Source organism: Pan paniscus, chromosome 9 (genome assembly GCF_029289425.2).
Source record: "Pan paniscus chromosome 9, NHGRI_mPanPan1-v2.0_pri, whole genome shotgun sequence".
In the NCBI taxonomy this organism is placed as follows: domain Eukaryota; kingdom Metazoa; phylum Chordata; class Mammalia; order Primates; family Hominidae; genus Pan; species Pan paniscus.
This window is the reverse complement of record NC_073258.2, coordinates 46278023-46301907: the sequence shown is the minus strand read 5'-3', so window position 1 is coordinate 46301907 and position 23885 is coordinate 46278023. Positions and strand designations below refer to the sequence as shown.

The window sequence follows — 23885 nt, the reverse complement described above, 5'->3', positions numbered from 1 at the left end:
CTATTGCACTCCAGCCTGAACAGCAAGAGCAAAACTCCATCTCAAACAAAACAAAACAAAACACAATTTTCATGAGCACATGCATTAGCTGGAACAAAACAAAGGAATGATCAGGCATGGGACTGAGTGACAACTATGATGCTGGCTTTCATCTTGAGGCATTTGCCAAAACAATGATCTCGAGCTTCTATTTTCCCAGTCTCCTGGAGGCTGACCAGAGATGAGAAATCTAATCGGAAATTCTTCTCCAATAAAGCCAGGACTCCAAAAAGCTAACTCCACAAAATAAGGCTAAACCAGATTCACATCCTTTCCTCCCTCTTCAGAAGACTGCAAGGAAAGCTGTCTCAAACCTTGGTGTTAAAGGAGGGAAGTTAACCTGAGAAGTTGTAACCAAAAGCTGGCTCTTGCCAGACTAGATTTCCAGGCCAAATTCACAGCAGCTGATGGCAACAACAACAACAAAAAAATCTAAATATTTAGTTTGAAGACTGGCATTGCCTCTAGTTGCCTGGAAGAAATAAACACACAAAAACTCTCTTGAGGAATCTGTCTTTATCTAAGACTTCAAAGAATTCCAACAAATAAATTTCCCCCAAAAATGTGCAGCTCACCATAAAAAATCACTAAACTCACAAAGAATCAAGGCATGAGCCAGAATAGCAGAAACAAACCAGCAAAGATTTCAGACACTGGAATACTGGAAATAGATACATACAATAATACATACATAGAAAGATGCATAGAGGTATATAAAAATAATTGACCGGGTACGGTGGTTCCCGCCTGTAATCCCAGCACTTTCGGAGTCTGAGGCAAGTGGACCACTTAAGGCCAGGAGTTTGATACCAGCCTGGCCAACATGGCAAAACCTCATCTCTACTAAAAATGCCAAAAATTAGCCAGGTGTGGTGGTGCACACCTGTAATCCTACCTACTTTAGAGGCTGAGGCAGGAGAATCGCTTGAACCTGGGAGACAGAGGTTGTACTGAGCTGAGATCATGCCACTGCACTTCAGCATTCCAGCCTGGGCAACAGAGTGAGACTCTGTCTCAAAAAATAAACTTATTATTATTATTATGCTTATTACATCTTAAAAAATGAAAAACAAGCTTGAGGTATAAAGAATAACTTTTAGAACTTCTACTAATAAAAATATATTTGCTCAAATTTAAAACTCAAATAGATTAAAGCAGATTACATCCAGCTAAAGAAAGAATTATTAAACTGAAAAATAGACCAAAACAAATTACCCTGAATGTAGCACAGAAAGATGAGAAAGAAAATATGAAAAACAGATTAGGAGACATGAAGACAGAGCAAGTTGATCTATATCATACATTTAATAGGAATTCCAGAGGGAGAGAAGAGGGAGAATGAGGCAGAAGAAATATTTGATGAGAACTTTCCAGAGCTGCTGAAAGAATCCACAGATGCAAGAATCCCAATACCCAAAATAAGATCAGTAAAAAGAAACCATCGAGATATATAATAGTAACACTGTATAACATCAATGATCAGAGTATGTCTTAAAGGCATTGAGACAGAGGAAACAGATCACCTTTGAAGAAGCCACAGACTGACAGCTGACTACTTGACAGGGACAATGGAAGTCAGAAAATAACTATTAGCCTGGAATCCTATACCCAGTGAAATTCTTTCAAAAATAGAGCAGGCCAGGTGAGGTAGCGCATGCCCGTAATCCCAGCACTTTGGGAGGCCAAGACAGATGGATCACTTGAGGTCAGGAGTTTGAGACCAGCCTGGCCAACATGGTGAAACCCTGTCTCTACTAAAAATGCAAATTAGCTAGGTGTGGTGGCACATGCCTGTAATTCCAGCTACTTGGGAGGCTGAGGCACGAGAATCACTTGAATATGCGAGGCAGAGGTAGCAGTGAACAAAGATCACACCATTGCACTCCAGCCTGAGCAAAAGAGTGAGACTCTGTCTCAAATAAATTAAAATAAAATAAAATAAAATAAAATAAATACAGCAAAATACAGACAAGCAGAAACTGAGGGTTTATCATCAGCAGACCCTCACCAAAGGACACTGAAGTGCTACACTCCAGGCAAAAGAAAAGTGATCTCAAAAAGAAGTCTTGGGCCAGGTGTGGTGGCTCACGCCTGTAATTCCAACACTTCAGGAGGCCAAGGTGGGCAGATCACCTGAGGTCAGGAGTTCGAGACCAGCCTGGCCAACATGGCAAAATCCCATCTCTACTAAAAATACAAAAATCAGCTGGGCATGGTGGCGGGCACCTGTAATCCCAGCTACTCGGGAGGCAGAGGCAGGAGAATCACTTGAACCCAGGAGGTGGAGGTTGCAGTGAGCCGAGATTGCACCACTGCTCCAGTCTGCGCGACAAAGTGAGACTCCATCTCAAAAAAAAACAGAGAAAGAAGGAAAGCATCGGCTTCCAAGCAGGAGTGTCAGCACCTGGGAAGGCTCCTCAGCACACAGATTTAGATCTGACACACCTTGTCAGATCTAGAAGCTCATTTAGCCTCTGAATTAACGCACCCCTGAAAATGGGGTAGGCGGCCCTCATCTGCATCCTTATAGTAGAAAAGCCAGCCTTGGTTAGCTTGGCCTCATAGCAGCCTCAGTTCAGGGTTCCAGCCCCAAATCTTTCCCCAACAACCATCACTAGGTCACTCTGCTTTGGGGACATCAGTGAAGGCAGCTCTTTCAAAGGGAGAGGGAGAAGGAGCTTCCTGGAGATTGAGGGACCAGTTCAGCTCCCATAAAGATGCCTCTCCTGACTTCCACCATAGAGTCCTGTTCACCTTGTCCCAATCAGAAGACGGTCCCACAATCCCAGTGTGCTGTTGAGCCCAACTGTCTTAAGTGTGGGGAGAACAATGTGTACAAACAACATTCATTCCATTCTCCTCGGAGTTTGGAAGTTATCACTTTTTTTTATTTTTCTACAAACTCTCCTGTATGTGCTGTTCCTTTGACTCGTTTCCTTGGTGACAAAGAAAGAGGAATGATGGTGATATCAGAAAGAAGGTACAAGTTGTTTGTTTTCTTTTCACATCCTCAGGGGGGCTGAGGCTCTGGTTAGAAGCAGTCACGACTCCTCCATTCTAAATAACTCACAATGGAGACATATGGACTCTCCTAGTTTTGTTTAATAGGAGAGAGGGAGGGCCCAGGCTGAACCACAGCTTAAGGAGTTTCCCACTGCTACAGCGAAAGACAAGAAACAGTTCTTCAGGCACAAAGCCAAGTTAGATACCTTCCTGGCAAATGGCACATCCACAGTCAGTCTTCTGCAGCCCTGGAATGCCCCAGGTCCACAGTGGCTGCTGGGCCCTCTGGCCACGAGACAATGACCAGCTCACCTGCGTTGGTCACTTGGCTCCTGGCTCTGAGAGGGACGGGGGTCTTCTGCCACTTGGGATTTGCCTGCAAGCACCTGCCGGACCCTCTGCATCCCTGGGAAGGGGAAGTGAGGGGCCAGTTGGCACTGATGGCCAGGGGGGTGGGGACAAACAAGTGGAGGCCACAGTGAAGGCTGCAGTTAGGACTGGGCTGGAAAGGCAGGCTGCTCACCCAGGCAAAGCCGGTGGGCCTGGTCTGAGAAGACAAAGCGAAACCAACCAGGCTCTTTACACTCGAAGGCCTTGCCAAAGGACAGCAGCACCTTGTTGTCCAAAAAGCGGCGCCAGAGCAGCATTTCCTCCTCAAAGGTGCCCTTGGGCAGGTACTGAGAGGGTGGGAGCGGCTCAGGACATAGCTGAGACCCCTCACCAACTGCCCCTCACCTGCTGGAGGGAGACCTGAAACTCCCTCTCAGCCCACACCTCCACCAGCATTACCTTTCTCAAGTCAACCCAGATGAAGAAGCCAGCCCCACGACTCAAGAAGGGGATCCCCAACGCCCTGAGCTCTTCTGAGACATAGGTGTGGGCAGCCTTGAGCCGGGCATGGTTTTCCGGCAGGTACACCTGGTTGATCCAGTCTGTTTGGGTGAAAGAGAGGCCAGAAGATCAATATCCCATCAACCCTCTACTTGGTCCCACTAGTCTAAATGCTGTAAAGAAAAAGGCCACAAGCTGCCAGGATGCTGTTGAGTCCCTCCTCTAGCTGGCTGCTGTGGTGGGAAGGATTATGAAGGGGAGGTCAAGAAGGGATGGAAATTCAGTGTTCAATGCAAAGCACCTTAAACCCAGACACTCAGCCCTGACAGCTCCAGGTCCCACACCCCCTCAGGGCAAAGTCCCCCAGGATAAAGAATCGAACCCAATGTTTATCTAGTTCTAAAGTTCCAGAGTGATGCTCTGTAGTCCCACAGACCAAGGTTCAGATCCCAGTGTGGCCAATGACAAGGGGTGGGTCCTTAGGCAACTTCACCTCTCTGATCCTCATTGTTTGTACTGACTTTTTATCGTTGTCATACAGTTCTATGAATTCTAATACATGTGTACATTTATGTAACCACCACCATAGTCAGGATGCTGAACAGTTCCACCATCCTAAAGAACACCCTGATGCTGTTTATAGTCACATCAGCCCCTTCCCTGCAAGCACAGATCTGTTCCCCATCACTACAGTTTTGCCTTTTCCAGAATGTCATCGAATTGGAATTATACAGCATGTAATCTTTTGAGGCTAGCTGCTTTCACTCAGCAGGATTTCTTTGAAATTATCCCATACTGCCACGGATTTTATTGCAGAGTAGTGTTCCATTGAGTGGATGGGCCACGGTTTGTGCATCCACACATCTGTGGAAGGACATTTGGGTTGTTTCCAGTTATGGGTGATTATGAATAAAGCAGCAGTTATGGGTGATGATGAATAAAGCAGAGGTTTTTGGGTGACCATCAAGGTCAATATCTAGGAGTAGGATTGTTGAATCACTTGGCAAGTGTATGTTTAACTTTATAAGAAACTGCTGAATTCTTTTCCGAAGTGGCTGAACTACTTACACTCCTACCAGCAGTGTATGAGACTTCCAGCTGCTCCTTATCTTTGTCAACACTTGATGTTGTCACTATTTTTAAAACTTTTAGCTACTATAGTGAGTGGGGTAGTATCTGGTCCTCATTTTCCTCATCTGTAAAATAATAAGGAAAATATAAGAATTCTTGCTTCCCAGGATTCTGGAGTGAATGAGATGATACAGCAGGTGCATTTGCTAGGCTCAGTAAATGGCGGCATTTAAAGGTAACCTTTGCTATTTAAACTCACTATTTGAATCTGGGAACAGAATAGATTCACAGCAAGAGAGATACTTCCTTTAAAACAATTTTCCTTAGAAGCTTCTGCTGTTTTTTGTTGTTGTTAAAGACAGGGTCTTACTCTGTCACCCGAGCTGGAGTGTAGTGGTATGATGAAGGCTCACTGTAGCCTCAACCGCACAGGTTCAAGTGATCCTCCCACCTCAGCCTCCCAAAGTGCTGAAATTACAGGCATGAACCTCCATGCTCGACCCTGCTCTGTTTTTTAGGTGCTCACAGCTAATCATAATGAATTCACATTAATCAAGTGCCTATTATATGCAAGGCACTATTCTAATTGAATTACAAATCATACTAACCTGTTACAGGATAGGTACCATTATGATCCCTGTTTTACAGATGAGGAAACTGAGGCTCATACAGATAAAGAGGTGAAGCAAAGTGCCACATGGCCAGGAAGTGGCCAAATAGGGTATGGACCCAGTCGGGGCTCAGAGCTGGCACTCTCAAACATTACCCTAAATTATTCTCATAGGAGAAGTATCTATGATTCCTGGCTGTTCCCAGGCTGCCTCCAACCCTCCTCCCATTTTCAGGTCACCAGGCCCAGGCAGTCACCACGGTCCCGGAGCAGCTGCGCCATCTGGTACTGGACCAAGCCACTGAGGCCGTGGTAGCGGCAGAGGGAAGCCACGGCAGTGGCCACATCCTGGTTTTCTGTGTACAGCGTGCCAAAGCGGAGCCCAGACATCCCGAAGTCCTGCAGGAAGAAGCACCCTAGGCGGTGGCCAGCCCTCCATGGAGGAAGCTGGTTCCACCCACCTCTCTGCCCTTCCACCCTTCTGACACCCCCAAGGCCAGCCAGGAACTCACCTTGCTGGTTGCCCACATCACATGGGTCCTCTGGGGGTCAGGCAGCCTGCAGAGAGCACAGCATGGGAACAGAGGCAACACAGAACTATGGAAACCCACATGTGTTTGGTTGAACAAATGAAGAGATGGGTGGTTGAATCTAGTTTTGGTTCTGGGACAAGCCCTGGTTTCATGTCTTTGAACCACCCATTCCCATGCATCCTTTAGAGCAGGGGTTAGCAAATGACAGCCCGCGGGCCAAACATAGCCTGCTGCCTGTTTCTTGTAAATAAAGTTTAGTGAGAACACAGCCATGATCTAGCCCCTAGCTCAAATGTCACTCATCAAAGAGACTTTCCCTAACCACTCCGCCTGGGACCAGGCCAATCAGGTACCCTGAACAGATCCTCTCACAGCTCCCTGGACTCTCCCTTTTAGCATTCATGATGGCCATAATCCAATGGCTGGATGTGCATTTAGCCACTAAAATGGTTTTTCTGGCTAGAAATTAAAGTTCTACACAAGAAGGGTCTATGTCTTTCTTGTTCACTGTTGTATCTCCAGCACTTAGCACAGTGCCTGCCACGAAATCGATGCTCAATAATTTTTTTTTTAATGACTAACCAAGGATCGTGGACAATCACTTTTTTCTGTGCCTCAGTTTCCTAATCCAAAAAATAGATGAGAGTCACAATCCATGCTCCATCAACTCCTCAAGGCTTTGTGAGGACAAGAAGAGAAGGCTAATGGAAAGGACTTGGCTGGGCTGAAGGTTCTGAACAAACAGCCGGAACTGTTAGAACCCCTGAAGGTGAGATTCACAGACTGCACACATGATCTGGTCCCCACTTTCTTTTTCTTTCCCGTAGAAACAGAGTCTCACTATGTTGCCCAGGATGGTCTCAAACTCCTGGGCTCATGCAATCCTCCCACCTTGGCCTCCCAAAGTGCTGAGATTACAGGCATGGGCCAGTGTGCCTTGAGGATGATCTGCTCCAAGTGTTCCCAAAGGTATTTTGGCCACAAATGCTTTGCTTACAGTAAACCTAATGAAAAAGCCCAACATTTAAATATCCAGAGGTGTTTGGCACACTCTGTGTGTAAGGGGCTCCAGAGGTGCTGAGTGAATGAGAGCATGAATGAGTAAATGAATGAATGAATAAAACTGGAGCGACTCTGGAGGTAAAGGAAACAGCAAAGAGGCCAATTTGCCATCCACTCAGCCCTAACTTAAGGGATCCTGAGGCCTCTTCTTGGAGTTCTCAGAAATTCCACAGAATAACTTGAAAATCACTAATCTAGCCCAACCCTCCCTGCTTCTCATTAGATCTGAGGACCAGTGGGACCAGCTGGGTGGAAATGGAATTGCTCTGGGCAGGCCATGCCCTGTGGGCTGAGCCAGAAAGTGGCCAGGGCTCCATGGGATAATAGGGGCTGGGGGAGTTAGCTGTGTCAGGGAGCCTCACCTTTCCAGGCTTAGGACACTGCGGTACCCAACAGACTTCTCAAACACGGACAGCATGTAGACCTCATCCACAATCACATGCAGCCTGTGCCTGGAGTGAGGCAGGGGTGGGGAGGAGAGACTTAGTGTGTAGGGCAAATGCGTCCCACAGGGTGGGGAGGCAATACATCAGAAATCCAGAGGGGCCGGCGTCTAGCCCGGGGTTACCAAACTTGTTTTTCCAAGAACACCATTCTTTCTTCTGTTTTTTTCAAACAGAAAGCCACACATACAGAGCAGGTGACAGAGGAGCTTTTGAAGCACTGCAGGGGAGAAAAGGAGCTCCCGGGCACCTCCATGGAGGGGCAGGGTCATGCACAAGGGCTCGAGTCGGAGAGACCCAGGTTCAAGTCTGGATCCACCCCTCACTTGACCACTCTAAGGCTCAGTGAGCTGGATGTGATAACAGCATCAGTAGGGTTGTTGTGAGGATTGTTGTAAGGATTGTATGAGGGTTGTTGTGAGGATTGTATGAGGCACATAAACGGTTGTTGTGAGGATTGTATGATAGCGTTGTTGTGAGGATTGTACGAGGCACATAAAGTGCTTAGCATGGTGCCTGGCCCCTAGAGTGTGCGATAATTGATAGCTATTGTTATAAAGAGTGAAAGATAAAGAGGAATGGGCATCCCACAAATCCCTGCTTCCCCGCTCCACTGCCAAGGAAGGGCCCAAGCAAGTAGCAGCCCACAGTGGGGTCAAGAGAGTAGAAAAACCTGCACCAAACCCGCATTGGAACCCCAGGCTGCCCAGACGCTCTGTCGGGGCCAGTGTGAGGTGCCTCACCTCTTGGCAAATACCAGGTACTCCTGTAGCTCTTCAGGGGAGTATACATCACCCAGAGGGTTCTGGGGGCTGATGAGGATGAGGCCTTTGACCTTCACACCCTGAAACCATCCGTTAGGGCAGGTGACCCTCAGCTCTTCCCCAAGGCCAGAGCCACACAGTCAAAGGGGGCTGATCGCTGGAAGGCTCCCAGGGAGATTTGAGGGGGACATGTTCATAACACAACATGAAGCAAACAAGCGGAACACAGAATTACATCTGCAGCATCAGATAAAGGCGGAGGACAAGGCCCAGAGAAAAAATATACCCAAATGCCAGTAGGTTACCTTTGTTGGTAGAATTTTGGGTTGGCCTTTTGCACTTTCAAAATTCCTACAGTGAGTATGTATAGCTTTCATGACAGAAGTAAAAAAAATTAAGTAGATTTTTGAAAAGTAGGCTGGAAAGGAACCACTGGAATACTGGTCTCTGCTCTTCTTTGGGAGTCCTCAGGTCCCCCCACAGTGAGCAAGATTGCCCCCTCAAACTACCAGGGAGACTTGTTAAACCACAGACTCCTATACTCCATACTTGACCCACTGAATCATAATCAGATGGATCAGGGATGGGGGTATCTTTAGTGATGCTCCCTGGTTGATTCTCTGTGAACTGAGGTCTGAGAGTCTGTTTTGAAAGGGAAGACCCTCCCTGGGCAGGGTTCTGCCTGACTCCCAGAATAATTCTGTGCTACCACCCTACCTGTCTGTCCCAATCACCGGGTATCAACCCTACTCCCGGGAGGAGATCAGTCACAAGAAGAGGGGTCCAGACCCTGCTCAGACCCACCCACACCCAGCCTCAGGTTTGATTTGATCCCCAGACCTCAGAGTGAGCTTCTCTCAGGGCCATCTCCAGCTTCTCCACTGTGAGCTGGAAGGGGCGTGTGTCTAGCCCAGTGACCTGGAAAAAGACCCATCAGAGCCACCAGCCACATTCAGTGACCATTGCCCCCCAAAATACACATGAACTCTCAGGCCTCTCCTCCCCTGTAATCCCCAGCCTCCTCAGAAGAGTCTCTGGAAAAGCAGGTGGGGTCCCTCCCTCTTACTGCCATCCACCCCCAACCCATCACATCAGGGACCCCCTCATCACTCTTGGGTGTCATGCTTAGGTCTACCCTGCTCTGTTCCTACCTTGCTGTTTCTGGGTCTGGCTCTTGGCTTCTACATCAACCCCAGGGATCTCAGAGACTGGAACTTTGGAGCCACTGGGGAACCCAGGCACAGGCAGCCATGTGGCAACAGAAGGCTCCATTCCCTACTCATCACAACCCCAGAGCCCTCAGCATGGACCACCCTCAAATTCAGACTCAGGAAACTCTTGACCACAGGCAGGCCCAGGTTCCACCTGGGAAGTCAAGACTCTTACCTCACTGTCCAGGTAGACATAGGCCAGCCGGATGTTGCCATAGAGACACACGTGCTGTGTGATAGCGCCATAGTAAGGGGTGGGGATCAGGAAAGCCTCTGGGGGCAGGAGTGGGCGAGGGCCTGTCACTTTCTGGCCAGAACACCCCAGACCCTCTGTCCACTGTCCCCAGTCCCTCTCCAAGCCTTTAACTTCCTTGGGGACCGTTTGGGGCATACTTGCACTCTTAACTCCCAAAACACTTTGGAAAGCTTGGATCCACTGAGATCAGCCCCTGATATGGTTTGGCTGTGTCCCCACCCAAATCTCATCTTGAATTATAGCTCCCATAATTCCCCTGTGTCATAGGAGGGATCTGGAGGGAAGTAATTGAGTAACGGGGGCAGGTCTTTCCTGTGCTGTTCTGGTGATAGGGAATTAAGTCTCACGAGGTCTGATGGTTTTACCGAGGGGAGTTCCCCTACACAACCTCTCTGGCCTGCTGCCATATAAGATGTGACTTTGCTCCTCATTCACCTTCCACCATGATTGTGAGGCCTCCCCAGCCATGTGGAACTGTGAATCCATTAAACCTCTTTCCTTTATAAATTACCCAGTCTCAGGTATGTCTTTATTAGCACATGAGAACAGACTAATACAGCCCCCTTTCTAATTATTAACAGCTAACATTTGCTAAGCATTTACGACGTGATGGGAAATGCACTGAACATTTGTTTCTATTTTATCTCATTTGCTCCTGACAATTAGTCTCCGAAGGAGGTACTATTTATTATATCCTAACTTTATAGACAGGGAAACTGAAGCTTAGAGGGTTCCTGTTATTGATTGTTCTGGAACCGGCAGGAAATTCCCTATTATATCCTTACAATGAATCTCTCTTTCATGGTTCAAATACTGGTTACTACCTCTCTTTGTGTGACTTTGACAAGTTAACCTCCTGTGTCTTAGTCTCCTCATATGTAAAATAGAGATAACCATAGAACCGACCTTATTGAAGTATTGTGAGGATTAAATGAAATACTCTGCATAAAGCCTTAGGCTAATCCCTGGAACACAGTACGTGGTCAATAAATGTTACTAATATTCTCATTATTAATTAAGTTACCATGAATGGGTCTCTTTTCCTTGCAACCAATAACCCCTGACCACAACTGATTCTTAAAACAACAGGCTCTTGCAGCAGGCAATGCTGGCTGGCTGCCCACTCAACAGCCATTCCAATTTCCTTCCATGCTAAGAGAGCACTAGTTTCTTCAGGTATGACCAGCAAGATGTCTAAGGAAGGTGGGCCTTCCCCTGTCCCTGGGGGACAAACCACATCTGGTTTAAGGCAACCTTGGTTTTCTTAGTCCCCTTTGCCAGGGACCATTTTGGAAACAGGCATATGAGTCCATTCTGGTCAGGAAGATAGAAGTGGGCCTCTTCTGGGAAACAGCATCCCCATCCCCATCTCCTGATAAAAAAGAGACAGGCACGGCACGACCACATCCCTTTTTTCCTGCTCTAAGACACACTGTCACGTGAGGACGCGACAGCCACCTTATGAGCATGAAGCAGCCAAGGTCATGGCAGAGAGAAAGCCCAGGACCCTGACATCAAACTAACCTCCCCTGGAACTGCTGACCCCTGGGTGCTTTGTCAAGCCACTTATTCAAGCCCCCTGCAGTCTAGTATATTCTATTGTGCCCGAAAGCATACTATTGCAGCCCTTGAGGCCAGGCAACTGGGAACCCTGCAAGCACAATGAGGCTCACAGTGCGGGGCAGGCCACAGAGCTCACTTACCCCCGGCCTCACACAGCACCGTGGCCAGAGCAGAGAAGAGCGAGGCACCACCATTCAGGACAACCACCTAAGGGTGACATATCCAAGGGATAAAGATGAACCAGTTCCAGGAGTGTGCACGGACCCGCAGCCTCCCAGGACAGCACAGAGTGAGCGCCAGGCCCTGCCTTGGTGCCACCTGAGGCTCTGTCACAACAAAGCCACTAGACTGACAGCCAAGCTCATCCGTGTGGACCCTGCTCCAGATCATCTGAGCCAGGAAGAGGGGGCTGGTCATTTAGAGGGTCTCGCCTGAAGGTGTGGAGGCAGAAGGCCCACAGAACAACATGGGGTGGAAATTATACCCAAACTCTAAACATCGAGGACGGAGAAGGTATTCCTAATTCTACTCTGAAACAAGTCAAAACTATGTGAAGGGCAGATCTCAACCCCAGCTTACCCTCAGGCCAGCCAAAAGATGGGGAATGGAGGCCAGGCTCAGTGGCTCAGGCCTGTAATCCCAGCACTTTGGGAGGTCAAGGCGGGCAGATCAACTGAGGTCAGTAGTTCGAGACCAGCCTGACCAACATGGTAAAACCCCATCTCTACTAAAAATACAAAAATTAGCCGGGCGTGGTGGTGCATGCCTGTAATCCCATCTACTCGGGAGGCTGAGGCAGGAGAATCACTTAAACACAAGAGGCAGAGGATGCAGTGAGCCAAGACGGCACCATTACATTCTAGTCTGGGCGACAGAGCAAGAGTCTGTCTGAAAAAAAAAAAAAAAAAAGAAGGAAGGAAGGAGAGAAAGAGAGAGAGAGAAAAAGAGAGAAAGAAAGAAAGAGAGAGATGGAGAGGGGAGGCAGGAGAACAGGAAGGAGCAGTGGAGGGGGCTACTCACATTCTCTGGTCTGAGGGGTACTGGGCTCTTGCAGTAGAAAGACAGGAACTTGGCCACTTCCTCCCGGAGGCTGAAGATAAGACAAAAAGACAGTGCTTGCCAGATGGTCCCCAACCCACGGTGCATCCCGAAGCTCCTCTGGTGAATCCTCAGGCAGCTGCCATCACTCTTCCCTAATTTCCCATGATGGGGTGTGGGTGTATCTGTCTCCACTCCTTAGCACCCACCTTCCCCTCCCCAGTACCCACATGCATTGCAGAGGACACCCCACCCCACCTAATCAGGAGACTTCAGGGATTATCAAAAGTAACACCCTCCATGGAGATCTAGCCAATTATACTAATAAACATTATTACTACAACAACAACTATTAGCACCATTATTGTTGCTCATATTTTTTGAGCATTTACCTTATATAAATGTTATTTAGAAAATTTTTACTTACTCTTCATAATAATCCTATGATGTGGCTACTACTATCATTATTATTATTATTCCCATTGTACAGGCAAAGAAACAAAAACTAAGATTTAAAGGAATTAAGTCACTTGCTGGTAAGAGGCAAAGTCCACACTCAAGCCCAGTGGTCTGACTCCAGGGCCCACTACCCTGATTACTACACTAGAAGAACACGTGCTTTACGATCAGTCTTGGGATCAAGTCCTGCTCAGCCGCTGAGCCCCTAGAACAGTGTCCACAAGCAAGTGTTCAATAAGCACAAGCTATTAGTGTTATTTACCACCTCCCCTCTTAGCATTAGGAAAAGGCCCCAGCCAGCTCCCCGAACAGCAATTCTGGCTTCTCTAAAGCTACCATCAAAGCAAGGACAAAGACTCCTCACCTGAAGGCCCTCCCCATGCTTTAAACCCAGGTTCCCAGAAACCAGACTAGAGAGCTCCTGTGCTGAGGTGGGACTGGCAGGAGACCCCACAGTCGCCAGGTCTCCAGGACTAGGCCCTCAGCCTGCCACTACTGATGTTCGGGGCCAGGTCATTCTTCGTTGTGGGGGCTGTCCTGTACATTGTAGAACTTTAGCAGCATCCCTGAACTCTACACACTAAATGCCAGGAGCACCTGACTTCCCAGTTATAACAACCAAAAATGTCTCCCAACATTGCCACACATCCCCAGGGGGACAAACTCACCCTATGGCAACTACTTACAACAGATGTCCCCTCCAGTCAGCATACTGCAGCAGGGATGGCTCCACCCTCTGCATGTCGCTCTGACTCAGCTGGGGACAGAGAGGGAAGAGCACGGCTGAGGGCCAGCACTGCTACCCGCATCCACAGCACAGGGCAGGTAAAGCTGAACGCTTGTTCCGCTCATCAGAGAAACTGCGAGAGGGGCAGAGAGTGACAGCTTTCTCATACCCATGTTGCAGGTGAGGAAACTGAGGTCCAAAAAAGTGAGGTCACTCAGCCAAGCTCACAGAGCTAGCAAGTGGCAGAGCTGAGACAAAAACCCAAAATTTTTGACTCCTAGTCTGGCATTCTTTATACAACACTGCCACCTAAAAAAATTGGAGGGGTGGGTTTGCAAAAGTAGTAACGGAAGAGCACACTGATCAGCATCTCCATGGGGTGATAGAAGATACTGAGAGCTAGAACCTCAGTCTTGGCTCCAACTTCTAGAGGGACTTAGGCCACTGTCTTCCTGCAAGCTCAGCTCAACCTCGCACTTTAAAAAAAGTAGCAGTTTCTAGACCACCCACTCCATGACCAGTGCTAGGTTAGAAACTCCTAGTATTGTAGGTCCTTTGTCAAAGAAGGGCCAATGCAGGGGCCTTACGCACTGGGGCCAAAAGGAAGAAAGGGAATCAGCCACTTCTATATAGCTGGGTCCAGCCTTTGCCCTCTCTCCCTTCCTCCCTTAGAGCCACACTGTCCAACATGGTAGCCACTGGCCACATGTGGCTAATGAGCATTTGAAATGTGGTTCATCTGAATTAAGACACACTGGATTTTGAAAATGTGGCAGGAAAAAAGTATGTAAAATATATCATTAATAATTTTTGTACTGATGACATGCTAAAATGGTAATATTTTGAATATATTGGGCTAAATAAAATATATTATTAAAATTAGTTTTTACCTGGCATCTTTTTATTTTTTTTAATAGAAAATTTAAATTGATATATGTGGCTCACCTTTTATTTCAGTGCTTAGCTGCCTTAGAAGAAGGAGCTGGCTTTAGGTAAAACAGGCCTTTAAAATCTATTCCCTGGCCGGGTGCAGTGGCTCACGCCTGTAATCCTAGCACTTTGGGAGGCCAAGGCGGGCGAATCACAAGGTCAGGAGTTCGAGACCAGCCTGGCCAAAATGGTGAAACCCTGTCTCTACTAAAAATACAAAAATTAGCCGGGCATGGTGGTGTGTGCCTGTAATCCCAGCTACTCAGGAGGCTGTGGCAGAAGAATTGCTTGAACCCGGGAGGAGGGGGTGGTAGTGAGCTGAGATCACACCACTACACTCCAGCCTGGGCAACAGAGTGAGACTCCATCTTAAATAAATAAATAAATAAATAAATAAAATCTATTCCCTATAACCCCTTCCCCTTGGGGTTGAGATTTCTCCCTTTGGAAATATGTTCCTTTGGGTTAAGGATTGCTTTTTCTACAAACCCAAACTCTGCCACTGCCGCCTTGGGAGATACATTTATTAAGCATTGTCAGTGGTTGCTAAGATGGCTTACCACAGCTCAAGAAATCGGATTATAAAATTTTCAGAAATGTTGCAAGCTGTGTTAAAAACAGCCACTTTTAAAAAGCAAATTAATATAAACTGACAATGAAATACATTATCTTACAAACAAAGGTGATAAGCACTCAAACGTCACTGCTTCCTGATTTGCTAGTACCTTTTACTATCTATGCTTTTGAGGTCAGTTCTGTCTACATGTCTGTATGGTGAAAATATTACATAAGTGTGCCCGTGCAGCTCTCTTCCAACTCTGCCTACAGTGATATCACATAAGGAGCTTGAAATCAGCCATGGTGGGAGTATTTACACTACGGAAATTGGCAAAACTACACATCAGGGCTTTTTTTGTCCCCCTGAAGAGCTAATTGCTAAATACCTACACCACAAAGCACTGAGTGTTTCCCTCTGAGATCAGGGGACCCAACACAGCAGGAGGGACTGAGTGAAATAAGAGTCTACAGAGATGAAGAAATAGGACTACAGTGGGGAAGAAACTCAGCTAAGATCACACAGAAAACTGTCCCAAGGTAGGCCTGGAACCCGGGTCTCCTGATTCCCAGGCCAGGGCCACTGAGCCAAGCAGCAGGCTCCTGTTGGGAAAGCGTTCCAGGGAAGACAGCTCCTCGGAGCTGGTGATGCCCCCCAGAGGGGCCCTAGGACTTACCCGCCAGGACAGCAGGTCAAAGCAGAGTTTGTTCTCACTGGTGCCCAAGTTAATGATGCCCTGGAGATGAGAGGTACAGAGGCAGAGTTAGCATGGCAGGGGGGTGCCAGTGAAAGGCGCCAGGAGCCCATGGAGGCAGCAAAGCAAAGTGGGAGCTCTCTACAATCCCACCCTTTCAACCACCCCTCCTTGCCTTTGCTCAAGGTATGCCTTCTGCTCAGCTGCCTGATCCCATCTTCCCATTCCTAAAGCTCTGTCCAAATGCCATGTCCTCCAGGAAGTCCCCCCTATAACCCCACCTGGAAGAGATATATTCTTCTGGATCCCATAGCTCTTGATCTGTCCCCTTTAGAGAACTGGTCAGTTTCCACCCCAGGTCACAGGGACTGAGGTACACACCATATCTCCCCTACTGAGGGTAAGCTCCCTGAAGGACAGATGTGTGCTGAAGACACCACTGTTTCTCTTGAGGGGTTTAGTGGGACTCAATACACATTTACAGAATGAAAGGATAGAGATGGTATATTGGCAGTCTGGAAGGAACAGAAGCAAAGGTGGATGTAGATCAAGAAGAGGTTCCTTTGCCAGTGCAAATACTCCCCCAGGAGACCCTGCAACATCACACAATACCTTGATCCCCACCCCACAGACATTTATTGTCATAGGATAGGCAGGCAGGCATAACCCAAGCTCTCCCTTACAGAGTCCCCAGGGAGACTCGGTGCAGGCCTCACACACAGCTAACTGCTGACCCCTGAGTTACTGCAGGGGGAGTGAAGGAAGGAAGATGAAAAAATAAAACCTGAATGAGCTCAGGCTATGACAAAATAAAAGGCAGTGCTCCTTCATGACCTGGGAAGCAAGCTGGGAAGCTCCTTCAAACAGAGCCAATCTGTCCACACATCCTGGCAGCTCTACCTTCAAAACACATGCACAGTCCAACCATGTCTCACCCTCCACTGCTGGGACCCTGGTATGAGCCACCATCATTTCTTATCTATATTATTACAACAGCTTCCCTCCCCTCTCTCTGTGTACTGTCTCACCTGCCAAGTCAAATCTCCATACAGCAGTCCAAGACATCTTTCAAAACCCAAATTCAGACCACACTGCTCCTCCTTTGAATACCTCCTATTCCAGTTTGTCCAAAATCAGAAGGCTCACCAGGTCCTGTGGGGCCCTACAGGATCTATCACCTCCACCACCCCATCACCTTTCTGACCTCATCGCCTGCCCATCTTGTTTTTGGCTTTATTCCAGCTCCAGTAGCCCCTCTGCTGTCCCTTGAACTCATCAAGCATGATCTAACCCTGGAGCCTTTGCACTGGCTGTTTCCTCTGCTGGGAATGCTCTTCCCCTAGATAACTGCATGGCTTACTCCCTGTGATGCGCAGCCTGTAAGGTCCCTGCCTACTGGTATTCACACCCCTTGAGTATGGGCTGGGCCTAGCAACGTGCTTCTAATTAACAGAATAGGCAGATGTGATGGGATGTCACTTCCAAAGTTAGGTTATAAAGAGTCTGTGGCTTCCATCTTGGGTACCATGACCCAAGTGATTCTCTCTTGAATCACTTGCCCTGAGAGAAGCCAGCTACCATGCCATGAGGCAATTCTGTGAAGAAGCCCATGTGGAGAAGGACTGAAGCCTGCCAATAAGCATAAGAGTGTCATTGGAAGTAGAGCTTCCCACCCAATCCCTTGGCCCCAAGTCAACCTTTCAGATGAGACCACAGCCCCAGATTCATGGCACCTTCACAAAAGATCTTGAGGCTGGGCGTGGTGGTGTGGCCTGGCACAGTGGCTTGGCCGGGCGCGGTGGCTCATGCCTGTAATCCCAGCACTTTGGGAGGCGGAGGCAGGCGGATCACCTGAGGTCAGGAGTTTGAGACCAGCCAGGCCAACATGGCAAAACCCTGTCTCTACTAAAAATACAAAAATTATCTGGGCATAGTGGCACACATCTGTAATCCCAGCTACTCAGGAAGCTGAGGCAGAATCACTTGAACCCGGGAGGCAGAGGTTGCAGTGATCCGAGATCGTGCCACTGCACTCCATGGGTGTCACAGCGAGACTCCGTCACAAAAAAAAAAAGAAAAAGGAAAAGGAAAAAACAGATCTTGAGCCTGAGGCATCCACCAGGATTCCTGAACTCCAAAAATTGTGAACTGTTGTTTTAACTTGCTAGATTTGAGGTCATTTGTTACGCAACAATAGATAACTAATACAATCCCTCACTTTTTCCAGGTTTCTGTTCAAATGTTCATCTTATTAAAATAGCCTTCTGTGACCTCCTTCTACTAAATAGCAACATCCCCAGCCCACCCATCATTCTCTGTCTTCTTTAACCTGGTTTATTTTTCTCTATAGTACTTACCCCCATATAGTATATATATTTTTTCTCTGTTCATTCACTGTCTCCCTAACTAGAATATGAGCTCTATGAGGATAAGAACTTTGTTTCTGTTCACATCTACATGGTAGATGCTCAACAAATAAAGATTATTAAAGGGTTATTTGTAACAGCTTTCTGACTTCTGAAGGCATTATGAGAATAGCTTATATTTGGGACAGAAAATAATAATAGCAGCTATCATTTATTGGGTAGCACTGTGCTAAAAACTTCATATACTTGCTCTCATTTAATCTTGCCTCTTCTACACAACAGGTATTATTATCCCATTTGATTTTATTTTCGTTTGTTTGCTGTTATTTTGAGATAGGGTCTCACGCCGTTGCCCAGGCTAGAATGCAGCGGCGAGATCTTGGCTCACTATAGTCTCAACCTCCCAGGTTCAAGCAATCCTTCCACCTCAGCCTCCCCAGTAGCTGGGACCACAAGTGCACGTCACCACACCCTGCTAATTTTTTTATTTTTACTTTTTTGTAGTGATGGGGTCTTGCTATGTTGCCCAGGCTGGTCTCAAACTCCTGGCCTCAAGTGTTCCCTCTGCCTCAGCCTCCCAAAGTGCTGGGATTACAGGCATGAACCACCATGCTTGGCCTTATTATCTCATTTTAGAGATAACTTAAGATTCAAGGAAGTTAAGTAACTAGCTCAGCAACACACAACCTATAAGTAAAACAGTTGCGACCTGAACCTTAGTTCTGCCCTAGCTCTAAAGTTGGATAGTCGACAGGTCGTGGGTCAGAATCCATAGAACATCATATGGTTCTTGAATTCCTCCCTCAGAAATCAAGGTCCCCTGTATTCTAAATGGACCATTTCCTGATCCAGGCAGTACACTGGGGCCTCTCTAAGCTACATTAGAAGCCCTCTTGGAGGTCAGAGTACCATAACTCCAACCTCATAAGAGCAGGCTGGATGCTGCCTTATTGGTCAAGGTAGGGTACCCCACCCTGCAGTTCTCTCTTGGGTCCCAGTGGGAGGGGAGCTTCACTCACACTGGGGTTCTTGTCCTCATCATACTCATCCATGTGGTAGGTCCTGTAGCCCTCCTCAGCTGAATCCCAGAACCATTTAATCATTCTTCCTCTAGAGGACAGGTAGGAGGTATCAGAGGAGATCACGGCAGGATCACCCACTCCACGGAGCTCTGGGAGCTTCTGGTCCAGTTTTCTGGAGCATTCTCCTTCCAGATCTTCCCCATGGCTACTGCCCAGGTCCTGCATGCAGGCGGGGCCCAGACAGGTGGTGGGAGCCCTGAAGTCCTTCTGAGGAAGGGTGAACATCTGCAAAAAGACAAAATGCACAGCCCTGCTCAAGGGATTTCCATAGCACCAAGCATCAGAAAGGAGTTGGAGTCATGGGAGTCCCCTTTCTCTTATCTGCCCCTTCCTTTAGGTTTATGCACTCATGAATTCCTGTGTCCCTTAGCTGTAACCATATGTGCAATGACTTCAACAAGAAAAATCTGTTAAGGACCTAGTACGTGCCAGGGACTGCACTTGCCACATTGACGTGACTTTAATGTATTGCTGCTTTAGCGTGTTCTACTTCTGCAAAAGTTTTTCACTCTCCAGCCTAAGGGGTCATCAACATTCTTTTTCCATCCTTGCTCACCTCAATTACCAAATGCCAGGTTAAAATTTCCTGAGTTAAAGCAGAGCATTGCCTGGGAGTCCTGGGGGTCTTGTGGTGTAAAGGGTAGGATAAGATTATGTGGTGTTCTGAGGCAGATGGCGGGTGGGAACCGAGGGAAGGGAGGAATGGGAACCTCCACAAGTGCAGGCACCCCAAGCAGAGCTCCAGGGCCTGCCTCTTCAGTCCTGAAGAAACGAGGTGTGGACACCAAGCAGAGGGTGGTCTACTCCTGCCCGCGGGTGTGAACTCCTTCACTTCTCTAAGCCAGTTTAGTTTCCTCATCTGCACAGTGGATATAACAGTAACCACCTCGGGGTGGCCATGAAGACATAAATATATATGTTAGTGACAATAAAGTACTTAGAACAAATCCTGGCTGATGACCAAAGTTCAATAAAATATGAGTCATTATAGCGTAACTCCTTGCCAATTTTCCCAGTCCTGATGCACAACACAAGCTCTGATAACACTGGGCGCACCAGAAACTCAGTGGGTACCCGCAGTTAAATTTTCCTCCGCAAAGTCTTCTCAGGGGTACTCTTTAAATTGGCTGGGCTCTCCCAAGAGCGCTCACCTCCAGCTCTCCCGACAGCCCAGGTCCGAGGAAGGGCAGCACAGTGGGCGGAAGCCAGGGTGGGAGTAAAGCCTGGGGTCGGGGGGCGGCGGGGTTCGAGCCTCCAGGCGTCCAGCGGGACGGCGGCGAATCCACAGCCAGATACCCGCACCCGATGAGGCCTTGGAATCCCGCAAGTGGGGCGGCTACCGCGCACGAAGAACCGAAACGGCCTTCTACAGGGCGGAGGACGTCTCGCGAGAGACGGCTCCGGATTTCCAGGCAGAGGAAGTGTGATCGGAGCCAAGGGATTCCAGATGGAAGGGCAGAGGCTTTTGCAAAGTGCACAGAGGGAGGCCTGAACAGCTTCCTCCTCTGCAAAGTAGTGGATCCCACCTACTTGGCGGAGCTGGAGGAGGCGGTGCTGGCACTCGGTGGGCGCCATCACGTGTAGGTTTCCTCCGCCCGGAAACGCCCTGCGGCGACTTACGCTCGGGTGAGGACAGCGCCGCCCTGCGCTCAGCGCGCCCGGACTAGGAGACTGAGGGCGGTCCGCCCCGGGCTGGGCTTCCAGGACTGTTCAGGGCGCAGTTCGTCCCCTCGCCACTCAGGCGGGGCGGTCTCGGCGGGGACTACGCTTTAAGGGTGGCACACGAGGTAGCACCGCAGGACAAGGAAAAGGGGCGTAATGCCGTTTCCCACCTCCACTCTGGGTGGCCTGCGCGTGCTGGGCCGCCGCCGGGCCGGGTCTGCCACCTCCTTCTGCCTCCTGGCCTTGGTTCTCCAGTTTTCAAAGGAGGTTAGAGCCACAGAAATTTCTTGCCAAAGTATGCTTGGCTGCGGCCCACACAGAGGGCTTTTTAGATTCGGGTGTGAGCATCCTTATGGCCTTTCATCGCAGTTTGTCATTTCTGCCCCTTTCATTTGTAGGGGATTTTCTGTAGCCCTCATAGGTTCTTAGTTGGGGGAGACTCCTGTTACAAAAGACAAATTAACAAGAGAAAAACAGACAGAAATTTACTGACATGTATATTTCATTTATACATGAGAAATCCGGAGGGAATGAGTGGTTCTGGAAGAGGTGACTTTGAATTCCAGTTTTTATAGCATCTTCAACAAAGAACAGTAATTTTTTTAAGTTACAAGACAAAGAAATAGGACTTTGAGTCTCTCCAGGAGGCAACATGTGAGAAGGCAAAAAAAAAAAAAAAAAAGACAAAGGCCAGTTAGTCAAGCTTGTTAATGTAAATTCCTCTGGTACCATCTACAGGCCATAGGGGTCTAAAGTTGTCTTTGTTTTCCTAGGTAGACAGAGGGACAGGATACCTTTTGTCTTTGTAAACCTATGTCCTACTTTTAGGCAAATAGGGCCAGGGTAGAGAGCTTTCCTGAATGTGCTGCTGCTTGTCTTTAGCACAATCCTTCATGTTTTGGGGAGGCATGTCCTGGTCTCCCACATGTGCCTGCAATATTTGTTGAACTCTGGCTAAGCGTGGTGGCCCACGCCTGTAATACCAACACTTTGAGAGGACAAGGTGGGAGCATCCCTTGAACCCAGGAGTTTGAAACCAGCCTGGGCAACATAGACAGACCATGTCTCTACCAAAAAAAGGTTTTTATGTTTTTCTGTTTTTTTGAGACGGAGTCTCGCTCTGTCATCCAGGCTGGAGTGCAGTGGCACAATCTCTGCTCACTGCAACCTCCGCCTCCTGGATTCAAGCAATTCTTCTGTCTCAGCCTCCCCAGTAGCTGGGACTACAGGCGCGCACCACCACGCCTGGCTAATTTTTGTATTTTTAGTAGAGACGGAGTTTCACCATATTTTCCCGACTGGTCTTGAACTCCTGACCTCGTGATCCGCCCGCCTCGGCCTCCCAAGTGCTGGGATGGCAGGCGTGAGCCACTGCACTCAGCCAAAATGTTTTTGTAAATTAGCAAGACTTGATGACATGTGCCTGTGGTTTCAGCTACTTGGGAGGCTGAGGTGGGAGGATCACTTGAGCCCAGAAGGTAGAGGCTGCAGTGAATATGATCGTGCCACTGCACTCCCACCTGGGTGTTTGCGAGACTCTGTCTAAAAAAAAAAAAAAAAAAAATTACATACACACACACACACACACACACATATAATTTCAAAAGTATTTTTCAAACTCTGCCCTAAGCTCTACATATTCTGGCAATGGGTACAGTGGGCACCCAGGTCCCAGGTAGAGCTGCAATCTCTGAGGTGCCTTGAATGGGAAAGTCTTCTTTCCCCATGAAAGGAAATAAGCAGAATCTCTCAATACAGGTATGGCTGGGAAGACATGGCTGTCTTCTGGCCATTCCACTTCTTGTCTTCACTTTTACCTTGCACTAGCTAACACTGTGACCTTGAGTAACTCTCATGACTTTTTTGGCCCTTACTGTTTTCTTCTGTAAGATAAGGAAGCCATTATTTTCCTCTATTTAAATCTTAATTCTATGTAATTCACATCTCAGTGAATGCCTGTTATGTGCCAGGTCTCTGTAAAATGCGAGGATACGGTGATGAGCAAGACAAACCAAAGCCTGCATGATTGATTGGGAAGGCCGACTTACAATGTGGGGACTATTTTAAAAAGACTATTTACTGGGTACCATGGAAACATGCAGCAGGGGGATTTAACCCCACGAAACAACAAACACAGGCATTTGTCCTAGGTGGAAGACATACACACACGTTACATTAAATGTGAATTGACTAAAGATCAATTAAAAGATCATCAGACTGGATAAAACAGCAAGAATCAAGCATATGGTGTGTGCAGGAGACACACTTTAAATACAAAAACAAATGGTCAAAGGTAAAAATGTGAAAAAAAACCAAGCAAATAATAATCATAAAAAAAGCTGATGTGTTCATATTGGTATCTGATAGTAGGCTTCAAGACAAAAATAATTAACAAAAATAAAATGGGGCATTTTAGAATAAAATGATTAATTTATCAGAATGACAGTCTTAAAAGTTTATGCTCGTAATAACAAAGCTTCAAAATACATGAAGCAGAAACTGACAGAACGAAAAAGAGAAAAGACAAGTTCATAATAATTGGAAAATTTTATACCACTCTCTCGGTGATAGAACAAATGGATCCAAAAGACACTAAGGATCAGAACTTTTGGACATTATACAAAAATTTAATCTAATTGACATTTATAGAACACCATCCCCAATACCACAGAATATACCTCTTTTCAAGTGCAAATGAAACATTAAGATAGACCACATGCTGTAAACAAATCTGGCCATAAACTGTCTTAATAAGTTTCAAAGGATTGAAACCATAGAGTACATTCTCTAGTCACAATGAAATTAAAGTAGAAATCATTAACAAAGAAAGCTGAACAGTCCCCAAATATTTGGAAACTAAGTTACATATGCTAAGCAAACCATTGATTTAAAAAAAGAAATCACAAGGGAAATTAGAAAATATTTTGAATGATTAAAAACCAGCAGATCAAAGTTTATGGAATGTAGCTTAAATAATGCTAAGTG

At 47.4% G+C, this 23885-nt stretch overlaps 1 protein-coding gene across 2 annotated transcripts; it reads right to left on the bottom strand.

The window, feature by feature from the left end:
• Nucleotides 1–3123: 3123 nt before the first annotated feature.
• On the bottom strand, nt 3124–21853 carry ACCS (1-aminocyclopropane-1-carboxylate synthase homolog (inactive)). 2 transcript variants are annotated; one of them, XM_003808217.5, is made up of 15 exons: nt 20390–21846; nt 19176–19463; nt 15773–15832; nt 13570–13640; nt 12407–12476; nt 11527–11593; nt 9743–9840; nt 9197–9274; nt 8336–8436; nt 7512–7601; nt 6067–6112; nt 5812–5953; nt 3832–3974; nt 3566–3719; nt 3124–3448 (listed from the first exon to the last, which is right to left on the bottom strand). In XM_003808217.5, the coding sequence occupies exons 2-15, from the start codon at nt 19461–19463 to the stop codon at nt 3351–3353; spliced, it is 1506 nt and encodes a 501-aa protein (XP_003808265.3). In that variant the 5' UTR covers nt 20390–21846; the 3' UTR covers nt 3124–3350. The 2 variants fall into 2 exon arrangements, with proteins under 2 accessions (XP_003808265.3, XP_054950280.2); XM_055094305.2 differs by lacking the exon at nt 3566–3719 and having other exon boundaries at nt 20390–21853.
• Nucleotides 21854–23885: the final 2032 nt, after the last annotated feature.

Bases quoted from the DNA above. Each gene is read 5' to 3' on its own strand.
- ACCS (XM_003808217.5), bottom strand. From the start codon at position 19,463: ATGTTCACCCTTCCTCAGAAGGACTTCAGGGCTCCCACCACCTGTCTG. The intron at 11,594-12,406 runs GTGAGTAGCCCC...TGTCACCCTTAG, and splicing joins TACCCCTCAGACCAGAGAAT to GTGGTTGTCCTGAATGGTGG. The intron at 8,437-9,196 runs GTCTGGGGATCA...GGATGGTTTCAG, and splicing joins TGAGAGAAGCTCACTCTGAG to GGTGTGAAGGTCAAAGGCCT.